Genomic DNA, 11229 nt, shown 5'->3' with positions numbered 1-11229 from the left:
ATGGATGAAAAGGAGGCTATGATCGCGCTGCGATGGGCTGAGAGGTGCGGTATACAAGACGCATCGCCGCTATACTCATCTCTCCTCCGCCAATGCTGCTCCTCGCGATCTCTCCGCCTGGGTAAGCTCATCCATTCGTCACTCCAGCGAGCGGGGCTTGAAAGCGACACCTTTCTTGCAAATCTTCTCCTCCATATGTATACCGAGTGCGGAAGGATCCGCGATGCATGCTCCGTGTTTGATGCGATTGCCAGGAAGAATGTTTTCTCGGGAAACTTGATGATTGCGGGGTATGCCCGTGCAGGGCATCTGCGGGAAGCGAGGATGGTCTTTGAGGAAATGCCTCAGAAGAGCACAGTGTCGTGGAATTCGCTCATTGGAGCGTTTTCTCGGTCTGGACGACCGATAGAATCGTTGGTACTGTTTTGGACGATGAATCTGGAAGGTGTAAGGCCCAACAGTGTGACTTTCATGGCAGCGATCGAGGCTTGCACTTCAATGGAGGAGATTTCTCACGGCCGGTTCGTCCACGCTGTTGTTCTAAGCTGCGAGGGGGAGGCAAGCGTTGGAGTGATGAACGCGCTCATCAACATGTACGGGAAACACTCGAGAGTTTCCGAGGCGAGGAAGACTTTTGCCTCCATTTGCAAGAGCCACCGGGATGTGATCTCGTGGAACAGCATGATTTCAGCGTACGCTCGAAACGGTCGTCTCCAGGAAGCCAAGAATACGTTTGACGCCATGGATCTCGATCGAAACACCGTGACTTGGAACACGATGATCGGTGGCTACGCACAGAGCGAATCCGCCGGAGCTGGTGCTTTGATCATGCTTGCCATGATGGACCAACAAGGAATCCATCCAAACGCGTGCACTTTCATCAGTGTTTTCGATGCTTGCGCTCGAATCTCCGCTCTTAGGCAAGGCCGACTCGTTCACTCTTTCTTGCTCGAGGCCCCCGGAGCGGAAGATCACTCGCAACACCACCTCGAAGTTGGAAACTCGATCATCCACATGTATGGGAGCTGCGGCTGCTCTGCTGAGGCGGAAAAAACTCTCCATCGGATGCAATCCCGGACCGTTGTCTCGTGGAGCTCTCTCGTCGCAGCTCACGTCCAGGCCGGAGATCTCTCGTCCGCTGTGACAAGCTTCCACAAGATGGCCATGGATGGAGTCCTTCCAAACGAGGTGACCTTCCTGGCCCTTCTAAGCGCTCTCGGCCACTCGGGCGATGTGAAACGAGGCTGGAGTTTCTTCATCTCAATGCACCACGATTACGGATTGGTGTGGGGCATAGACCATCTCGTTTGCACCGTGGATCTGTTTGGGCGAGCTGGGCTGATCGAGCAGGCCGAGAGGATCGTTCTCAGCAGCTCCTTTGCCCGATTGCCCGTGCCATGGATGGCACTGCTGAGCGCTTGCAAGAGCAGCCGCAATCCAGGAACCATAGAAAAATCCGGGACTGTCGCCAGAACAGCGCTGGAGCTCAACACCGCCAAGTCGTCGCCCTACGTCCTCGTCTCCAACGCGTTCTTGGACGACCTTCCGTACTTCCCCGGCGCCCGGACTTTACCGTACCAACCGCCACCGCCGGCGGCTCCGTTAGTTAAAACCCACCTCGGTTAGTTTGACGAAGAACCATTTTCTAGGGCAGGGATTCTAGGGTTTGTGGCGGCCCAGCGGCAGCGGCAGCGCCATCGCGGGAGGAGCGATGCTCTTGGATTGCCTGCGTAGCAATGGGTAGCTCGCAGCATCGGTGCGTCTTTGGTGAGTAGTGCGCCCGCGGCGGCCGTCGATTCTTTCACTCCTCCATTCTCCCATTTCGCCGCGAGCAGCGCCCTGATTGGGGGTTTTTGTGGTGTGGCAGTCGGCAATATCCCTTACGACGCGACAGAGGAGCAGCTCATTCAAATCTGCGAGGAGGTCGGCCCAGTGGTTTCCTTTCGGTGCGTCAGAACTACACACAGTGGTTTTTCATCCTCTTTTTTGTTGGAGATCCTACCGCTGTATACGCGACACTACTTCGTTTCAATATGACTTATTGGTCTATTCTTGCGGTGTCTTGTTCTTCGCATCCTTCGCGTTCTTCCTTCGCTCTTGGTTCCTTGTGTCTCTAGTGTCTTATCTAGAGCGTGTGTACAGTGTTGCCTATGGATTCAAAGACCACACTTGTGTTTTTCTTTCTTCTCTTTGATTGAGCCCAAGAAGAAAGCTTGCAGCTCTCTAGTGAAGCTTAGGATCTATGACTTTGCGCGTCTTTGAGCTGGGAACTGATTGGAAGTTCTTTTTTCTCTCCAGATTGGTAACCGACAGGGAAACTGGCAAGCCAAAGGGCTATGGCTTTTGTGAGTTTAGGGACGAGGAGACCGCGCTAAGCGCTCGACGCAACCTCTCCGGCTATGATCTAAACGGCCGCCAGCTCCGCGTCGATTTCGCCGAGAACGAGAAAGGCAGCGGCGGTGGCGGTGGTGGTGGCGGCGGCGGCGGCGATAGAAACAGGGACCAAGTAAGGAACTTTTCCCTTCGTCTCTCTGAGTTAAAAACCATGTTTTTGCTTACAGGGAAGGGGTGGCTCGGCAAACAATCCTGGTAAAAGATCTTATGATAATAAAAACGCGTCTTTTTTTTGTTCTGATTCGTTTCGCGCAGGTGATGCTATAGGATTCTCGGCCGCTGCTGCTGCTGCCGGTGTTATGGCTGGAGCACTGGGCTCCCAGATCCCATTGATGGCCACTCAAGGTGGTCAAAACGGTGGTAACCTCCCTGGGAACGATGCTCTCACCAGCCATCTCGCAACCATGTCCAAGCAGCAACTTTACGAGACCATGGTTCAATTAAAGGTACGCTGTTTCCGCGTAGTATTGCTTGACGAAGTGAAAATCCTGGCGGCTTTTGTGTTATAGCAACTCATTCAACATGACCAGCAGCAGGCTCGCCAGCTACTAATAACTCATCCTTCATTGACAAAAGCTCTCTTCCAGGTTTTGTTTAAAGAGGCCCTTTCCTTCTTTCCTTTTTGAGACCTTTCGAGTCGTGAGCTGACATTCAGCTGTGTGTTGCAGGCCCAAATAATGCTGGGAATGGTCCGACTGCCGCAGTCGAGGCAGCCGCCGCTTCCTCCGGCCTCTGCTCCGCCGTCCACATTTATTCCTCCGGCGTACTCGCAGCAACCGGGTGGGATTCCTCAGCAGCCACCTTTGCCGCAGCAGCCCAGACCTCCTCCAATGCCACCAATTGCTCCAGCTCAATCTATGAACTTCCAAGGTCCACCATTCGGGGTAAATGTTCTTCCTCCAGAAAGTCGTGTTCTTTTTTTTGGTGGAATATTGATCGTTCGTCTGCTGTTTCCAGCATCAGCCTCAATTTAGCATGGGCATGCCTTTCCAGTCTCAAGGCCAGCCGCCTTTACCACTTCAACCCCCTCCACAACATTCTTTTCAGGTACTTGTTTCTCTTCGTAATCTGGCAAAAACAGAAAGAAAAAACGTTTTTTGTGTTGTGTTTTTCCAGCATCCAAGCATGAACATTGGCATGGGGTCCGCGCAAGGACGGGGCCCTGGCATGAACTTCCAGCAGCCTCCGTTTGGCATGGAAGGAGGTCCAGTTTACGGACAGATGCAAATGCAAGGGCCACCGCAGGTAAGATCGATGTTTTCTCTTCTCCTACAAGAAAAACTTACCAAAATCTCTCTTTTCTCACAGCCTCTTCCACTGGAGGTGGAGCAACAGCACCTCCTTCAACAGGTTATGAATCTAACACCGGAGCAGATCAACTCTCTCCCGCCGGATCAACGCCAACAGGTTGTCCAGTTACAGCAGGTGATCCAGCTCCAGCAGTCGATGCGGTAGCACAGGTTTCTTTTTTTGTTTTCTCCCGGTAGAGGACACGTGACGGCCGGAACATTGCTCGAGATGATGTTTCATGGATGCCATTGAGCTCGTCCTGGAGGATGGAAAACCTTTGATTCAGAGGATCATTACATGGTAAAATTTACCACTAGGTACCATGTTGCGTTCTTCAAAGCACAACATTAAGGATTTACAATATGAAAAAGAGTGTGAGTCATGGATCGATTAATGGAGAAAAATTCTCTTATCCTTCGGATTTCAACTAAGAAAGATAATGGTATGCCCCACAAACTATTTCGTTTGAAGGAGGACCATCCAAAGACGTTGTTATAGGGCTGTGTCAGCCTTACTGCTGTTCTGCCACGTGGCGCCACTTGGCCAGTAGTCGTCCGACGTAAGCACCTGGAAAAGAGTCAAGCATTGTAGACCAGAAAAAGTCAACTAGCACCGACCTTAACTTGCAGCTGGAGGAACTTGACGTAATTGATGGCCTTCTCCAGCATCGTCACTAGATCAACCTGAGAAGAACGAAAAGATACTCTTAGAATCTTAAAAAATCTTTTGAAGATCCACACCTTTGTGCTGTTTGGAACGAGCTCTTGCAAGATCTTGAGCCTGTCACTGATCCTCTCCCGGCGATGCTGCGCAGCAAAAGCCTTGGATATCAAGCTTGTGTGAGCGTGTGTGTGTGAACTTACTCTAGCAGCGATGCTCTGGGGATCATTGGCGCTTCCCTGCCTGGCTCGAGGCTTGAAATTGGTGTTGAGCGCTGGAACCCGTGGTGCTTTCCCGCTGCTACTCGACGCCGCGGCGATTTGCTGCAAGATGAGCTCATGATCGTGGGGAGTAGTTCTTCCTCCGTGGCTGATGTGAATGATAGGCTCTTGTGAGCCCAACGCCACCGCTGCATCAATCGCCCACGCTGGCGACGAAGACGACGATCCAATCTTCTTTTGCTGCTTGCTGGATGCCGCGTCTTGACGATCCTCCAGAGCTCTCCTCTTTCTCGGATTCCGGGGGCCGTCCACCACGGAAGATCTGTTGACGCTCTCGTTGGAAACACTTGTGCTGCTGGAGCTGGGCTTGGCTTTCTTGCCACTGATTATTCCTTTGTCTCCTTGATCCGTGGAACAAGGAGTCATGATTCCGGGATGATTGCTTGCCACGAGCGCGTGATTGGTATCCACATTGTCGATTCTCCTGTTCGGATCGACGGCGTGGTGTAGTGTGGAGCTGGAGAAGGCTGCGAGGAAAGGGTCCTGGTAACCAGCCTCGTCGTAGAGAGTGGGACACGACGAGAGTGGTGTAGCCGCACTTGGAATCTCCAAGCATTGAGGGAACTGTTCGAGCACCGTGCTCGACTGGTGACTATGATGAGATGAGAAGCTCGTGAGAGGGAGCGAGAGGCCTGGTTCCAGATTCGAAGGGAAGAGCTCGAGCTGGGAAAAGTCGGTGGCACTGGGAGGAAATTCAACTGGCATGGCGGCGGCGCTGTTGCTGCTGCTGCTCTCGATTTGCCACGACCTCCATCTCAAGAAGTTGATCCACTCGTGGTCCGAGAGAAGGTTGATGAGGTGTGGATGATGCTGCTGGTGATGATCGATCCCGAAATCCAGGAAATGGTTGCTTGACCCTCCGACCACATCCTGGTGTTGTGGCGGTGGTGAAGAGAAGCAAATCTCCGAGTCAAGGCTGCCCTCTCGGCTGGTGGAGCAGCTGCAGCTCGGATCAGGAACTTTGCAAATTCTCGTCTTGTGCTCGTCCTCAAATGCTGCTTGGGTGCAATGCTCGACCACCCACGATGCTGCGGCCGTGGCCATGATGATCGATCAGAGACAAAGAAAAGAACCCAAAAAAAAGAAGAACTTCCAATACTTTAGCCTGCAAATACCAGAAATCCCAAGCAAGAGCAATTGAGATAAATCAAATCTCGAACGGCAGCAAAGTTTCTTGCATGCACTGGTAAAGATCACGCAATCTATCAAGTTCTTGCTGGAGAAAGGAGAAGAATCTCAAAGCAGCCCAAGTGGCAAATTGCTGGTCCTAGAGTTTAGACACACCACTACTCTGGAGCAAGATCAGCAGCTTATAACATACGTAGCGCACAGCGCAGTGAATCCAGAGCGAAGAGAGAAAAGGAGCCAATGTCAGTGCTGTTCCAGAAATCACTCAATCAAAGCACACAGGAAGGAAGCCGGCATTGCCTTCGCGATGACAAGCAAGAACACTTAAACTCGCTGGCTGGGAAAATAAATTCTCCTGCTTTGTGGGGGCACACAAGTGAAACGCGTGCAAGGAGTTGCAGTCTGCAGCCCTAACGCGCCCTTAAATCTGGACACACTTTGACAAAATGCCCACCCTGTTTTTTTTCTTCTCTCACCCTTTTAAGTTTTTCTTATGGTAAATTTACCCTCAAAACTGCTTCTTGGGTGTCATTGTTTTTGAGATCCATATGTTTGACGAGAAGAATTCTCGTGTTATAAATCTCTGGGAGTTGAATCCATTGTGTGATGTCTCCTACCCACCAAATAACTTCCATCTTATGTATATTCTTTTGTAAATGTGGGATCATGTGGACAACCGACATTTGCTTAGTGAATTAAGAGCAAAGTGCATGCACTCATGGTTAAAGATGTTTAAGACTATGTAAAGACATGCTCAACATGTTAGCAGCTCCAAACTTTGAATTGTTTACTCTTTGAATTCATCGACATTCCATTTCCATCGTGGTGACACAAAGTCCCTCTAAACTAGAAAAGAGGGAATTTTGGAGCAAGGATCACTGCGGTGGAAGCGCAAGAGATCCAGATGGACAGCTAGGCAGGGAGATCACGCGCGAATTTTCTTCGTGGTCTCTTTGAGTGTGCACCATGAAGCATTCTTCTTCTAATTTTAATCCAGATATGATATCAAAACAAATACTAATCAGCTTCTCTGATTTTTACCCAACATTTGTCCAAACCGGCAAGACTGTGCCAGTCAACTTACCATGCATTTTATAAATCCAAACTTGCTGCAGTAGTAGTAATTACAGCACTAAACCCAATGGGAGACAATGGTGAACTTGGAGTGATTGGTAAATCATACACACTTACACACAGAAGCAGCTCTCCGGTTTTCGAGAGTGTTTGAATTCGAGACCTCGAAGAAACATCCCCCAAGAAGAGCGATCATTCATGAGTTGCTTAGAGCCTTGTTATGATCAGATCTCTCTTCGAAAGCAAACAACGTTGCTGTCTTCTTGTTTATGGATGCCGAAGGGTCTTCCGATTCAACGAGAGGGAAGATTATAAGATGAAAACTTGTGTGCCCGCTGCTTGTTTCGCGCAAGAAGGTCACTGCTCATTAATTGCAATGTCTTGTTTACTCGGAGCTCTACGTGTTTACAGTACAGACAATGTTGTCTCGCTGCTAACAAGTCCACCCCTTCGTAATTTCTTCATGGCCATCAATGCAAATGGCATAGAATATGAAACCATTCAAGCTGTTTGCCACTTAGCATCAACATCATCGACTCCGCGAAATTCACTTTACTAAACAGCTCGGTGGAAGGAGATGCCCCAATGTCAAAGCCATGGATAAGGCATGGGTGAAAGGTGGCGAGCTTGTTGCAATGTTGCATGTGGTGCGTAATTGCATCCTTGCCTAGAATCTGCACAGCAGAGGTGAGAAGCTACATTTTTCTACAAAGCAGGCTTTGGCAAGTTGCAAATTGATCCCTGGTATCACACTGAGATTGATCGCATGATAATCATGTCCATTTGGGGGAGCTTAGCGAGGATTTAGCAGATGGCACATGTTGCAAGATGGATCTCCTGGAAAACAAACAATGCCCGCATGGGGGATTTGGGTTTTCAAAGTGTTGTTTGTACGTGTACTTTCGATTCCGGGCGCAATGAATCTGCCATGTAAGCCACAGAACAACAAGTTGCTCGGATCAGATAGAGCCAATCTCCAACTATTTTTTGCCCAAAATATCGTTCTTGGAAGGAACTGGAAGATCAAATTTTTATAGAAGATTGCGTTCATGAGCTCTACAAAAAATTTCCAATCCCCACGAAGCAAATACGTGCACACATGCACGGAAAGGTAAGCTTCACGAGTTTGCGCAACGCTGACGTCACGACCTACGTACGGACACGGCATGTTTGGTGGCCGCGAGACACTGAGCGGGAATGCCGGCCGAGCCCGCCACGTGGACGTCTCATCGGCGTGTGCTCGCAAACGTGTGCGTGCGCACGTCTATACTTCATTCCCCTGTACTTTTTTTCGCTTCTCACTCGGCCGGGGACGAAGGGGAGATTCCCACGATCTTCCAAAGGACCTGAGATTGCTACAGTCGATAGAACGAAAGAAGTGCAAACAAAGGCTATCATCCGAGAAGAACTAAACAATACCTCTTTCACCGCCGCTGAGAGGAGAAAACTAGAAAATTTCCGGCGATTGCTCGAGTGGTGGTATCTGCGAGAACACAATATCAAAGTCCGCGCACGTCAGGCAAGGAAAAGAGCTGACACAGCAAATGGAAGAAGAAGAAGAAGAAGAAGAAGACGAGAAAAAACATAAAAACCTCTCCCTCTCTCTCGAGTTCTATACTTACGTGACGATGGAAGGCGTGGTTGGCGCAGTGTAGGCCACACAAAAGAGCTGGAATATGCGGCTGCCACCGCAAATTCGCATGCTCCATTGTCCTGTACCGCCAGTGCTCTAAAAACGCAGGAAGAAGATCCTTCTCGCATGCCGCTCACAGTCATGGTGCTCTTAAACGCTGGTCTCTTGTCCCAACGCAGCTCCAGCAATTTAGAGCTGGATGGCTCACCCTTTTAGCCAAGAGCCGCGGCTTGGACCGTGTCCCAGGCCTGGAAGCAAAGATCCCAGAGGTTTTATCCTCCCCTCCTGCCAAAAAAGCCATGCTTGTGATCCGCGAGGTGTCGAGAAGGTTCTAGACAGAAGCTCACTTTGCATTAAGAGGCCGAGTTCGTCAATCCCTCCAAGTTGCAGAGAAGCTGTCCAAAACAAAACAGACTGCCACTAAAGTCAAGTTTAACCAGCCTGAGTTTTAACCGGACAAACATACCTCACCGACGGAGAGACGGACCCATGCGTTTGGATTGAACGGACCTGGAAGAAACCATGGAAGTCAGAAAATTGCCAAAAACAAAAAAACAAAAAAATCTTTAAAAGTGTATCAACCTGTTTTGGTATGTCCAAGCCCATCCACCTGGCAGTAACGAAGAAGAAAAACAAAAACGTATCAGCGAGAGCAAAAAGATCTCACGGAGCTGCAAAGTACATGTTGGCCAGCACCATAAACGGCGACGAGGTTTTGCTCCGGTCAGTAAACTCAAACGCATTCTCCGCCATCCGTGTGCCTCGACTTGGATCAAGGTGAAGCCTGCAAGCTCCCAGCAAAGTCCCCCAAGCCACCGAGTTTGGCACGAAAGGCATGATTTTGACGAGCTCCTCGGCGTCGCCAAGCCGCCCGGCTCGCCCGAGCGTATCGGCCAGGCAGCAGTAGTGCTCTCGAACCGCCACGACGCCAAAATCACTACTTCGTGACACGAAGTAGCAGCAAGCCTGGTCGAGCAGGCCGTAATGGTTGCACAGGCTGAGAACTATGACGAAAGTGATGGCGTCCGGCAAGCATCCATCCAAGTGCATGGTGTGGAAGAGCTCGAAAGCCTGCTGAGCGCAATCGCCCTTTTGGACGTGCATTGCGATCACGGAGTTCCACGAGATAACGTCTCGCACTGGCAAGCGGTCGAATGCGTCCTTGGTTTCTTGCAGCTTCCCGTGCTGCATGAAGGCCCCCAGCATCGAGTTGCAAGCGTGGACCGTCTTCTCTGGCATGGCTTCGTAAGCCTCGACCGCCTTGTCGAGAAACTTGTTCTGTGAAAATGCCGCTATCATCGAGCTCCAAGTGACCGAATCTCTCTCGGGACACCTCCGGAACAAGAGCTCCGCCTCCGAGAGCTCCCCGTGATGCGAGCTCGCAGTGATCATCGCGTTCCAAGTCACTACATCCTTCTGCGGCATCAAAATGAAGAGACTTCTAGCCTCTTCCAGCGTCCCATTCTGCGCGAAAGCCATGAAAACAGCGTTCCACGAGGAAACACTTCGTTTCGGCAAGAGCTTGAACGTAGAGCTTGCTTTCTCCAGCTCCTTGTCCTGCATAAAAGCTCCCAGAAGCGCATCCCACGAAACAATATCCCGTGTCACCATCTTGTCAAACACCGCCTGGACGTTCTCGACGTCTCTGTTCTGCGCATACGCCGCAATGAGCCCATTGTAAGACGAAACATCACGCACGGGCATGGCATGGAAGATCTCCACTGCCTTTTCAGTATGACCCTTCTGGGCATATGCGGCCATCATCGAGTTCCACGATACCACGCTATGCCGAGGCATCTGATCAAAGACAAGCTTTGCCTCCTCGAGCTGGCCACCGTGAGCAAAGATCCCAACCATGGCAGTCGAAGAGATCACGTCCCAGAGAGGAATCCGGTCATACATCGCTCTGGCCACTTCCAAATACCCATTCTCGGCATACGCCAAGAACATCGAAGTCCACAGCACCACGTCTCGCCCAGAGAACTCATCGAACACTCTCTTCGCGAGCTCGGGAGCTCCGTCTTGGGAGTAGCCTTGGATGATCGCCGCACAGGACACCACGTTCGTCTCGGGCATGGCGCCGTACACGTTCCGCGCCTCGGCAGTGTGGCCTTGCCGTATAAGCCCTGCCAGGAGCGCGTTCCACGAGAGGCAATCGTGCCCGGGCGATCGATCGAATGTGGGCTTTGCTCGATCCAGCTCGCCGCTGTGGAGATAGGCCTGGAAGATGGAATTCCAGGACGAGAGCGATCGCTCGGGCGAGTTCTTGAAGCACGCAGCCGCCTCGGAAAGATCCCCATTCACGGCATTTGCAGCAATCATGGAATTCCATGACACGGCCGTTCTCCCGGGCATGAGGCGAAAGATCCCCCTGGCGCTAGCGATCCCTTCGTGCTGCGCGGCGCCGTGCATCAGCGTCGTCCAGGTGAAGACATCCCTGCGCGGCGCGCGATCGAAGAGCCGGCGCGCCTCGAGAAAATCCCCATTCTGGGCGTATGCTGCGATCATCACATTCCACGACGGCGTAAGCGCCTGCTGCTGGATCCCATCGAACACGGCCCTAGCGTCGGCGATGCTGCCGCATTTGCCATACATCTGGACGAGCATCGTGTGGAGAACGCGATTGCCGCGGTAGCTATCCCCGAGGAGGCGCTCCAGCCGCGCGTGGAGCGCCTTGCAAGCGCGTAGATCCTTGGCGCTGCCATAAACCCTAATTGCCTCGCAAATTCGAGACCAGCAAATGGTCGCCGTTTCGAACCCTTTCCAGCG

The 11229-nt window shown here is 51.4% G+C and overlaps 4 protein-coding genes across 4 annotated transcripts; 2 read left to right on the top strand and 2 right to left on the bottom strand.

Annotated features, from left to right (window-relative positions):
* On the top strand, positions 1 to 1626 carry LOC9637252 (pentatricopeptide repeat-containing protein At2g13600). The gene has a single exon (XM_024677891.1). The coding sequence runs from the start codon at positions 1 to 3 to the stop codon at positions 1624 to 1626; it is 1626 nt and encodes a 541-aa protein (XP_024533659.1).
* Positions 1627 to 1637: 11 nt separating this feature from the next.
* LOC9636501 (cleavage stimulating factor 64) lies at positions 1638 to 4078 on the top strand. Its single transcript, XM_002972865.2, has 10 exons — positions 1638 to 1767; positions 1868 to 1946; positions 2299 to 2506; positions 2562 to 2589; positions 2650 to 2840; positions 2904 to 2981; positions 3063 to 3278; positions 3352 to 3441; positions 3511 to 3639; positions 3703 to 4078. Exons 1-10 carry the CDS (start codon positions 1737 to 1739, stop codon positions 3847 to 3849), a joined length of 1197 nt encoding a protein of 398 aa, XP_002972911.2. The 5' UTR covers positions 1638 to 1736; the 3' UTR covers positions 3850 to 4078.
* Positions 4079 to 4153: 75 nt separating this feature from the next.
* Positions 4154 to 6153, bottom strand: LOC9636500 (transcription factor PIF4). The gene is made up of 4 exons (XM_002972651.2): positions 4548 to 6153; positions 4425 to 4490; positions 4302 to 4367; positions 4154 to 4251 (listed from the first exon to the last, which is right to left on the bottom strand). Exons 1-4 carry the CDS (start codon positions 5667 to 5669, stop codon positions 4177 to 4179), a joined length of 1329 nt encoding a protein of 442 aa, XP_002972697.1. The 5' UTR covers positions 5670 to 6153; the 3' UTR covers positions 4154 to 4176.
* A 1687-nt stretch (positions 6154 to 7840) lies between these two features.
* LOC9636499 (pentatricopeptide repeat-containing protein At4g02750) lies at positions 7841 to 11195 on the bottom strand. The gene is made up of 5 exons (XM_024677928.1): positions 9043 to 11195; positions 8927 to 8970; positions 8450 to 8874; positions 8247 to 8310; positions 7841 to 8173 (listed from the first exon to the last, which is right to left on the bottom strand). Exon 1 carries the CDS (start codon positions 11065 to 11067, stop codon positions 9124 to 9126), a length of 1944 nt encoding a protein of 647 aa, XP_024533696.1. The 5' UTR covers positions 11068 to 11195; the 3' UTR covers positions 7841 to 8173; positions 8247 to 8310; positions 8450 to 8874; positions 8927 to 8970; positions 9043 to 9123.
* Positions 11196 to 11229: the final 34 nt, after the last annotated feature.

The sequence above is a fragment of the Selaginella moellendorffii genome, unplaced genomic scaffold (assembly GCF_000143415.4).
Source record: "Selaginella moellendorffii unplaced genomic scaffold, v1.0 SELMOscaffold_20, whole genome shotgun sequence".
In the NCBI taxonomy this organism is placed as follows: domain Eukaryota; kingdom Viridiplantae; phylum Streptophyta; class Lycopodiopsida; order Selaginellales; family Selaginellaceae; genus Selaginella; species Selaginella moellendorffii.
Note: the sequence above shows the minus strand (reverse complement) of the source record. Positions and strands in the feature narration are given on the sequence as shown.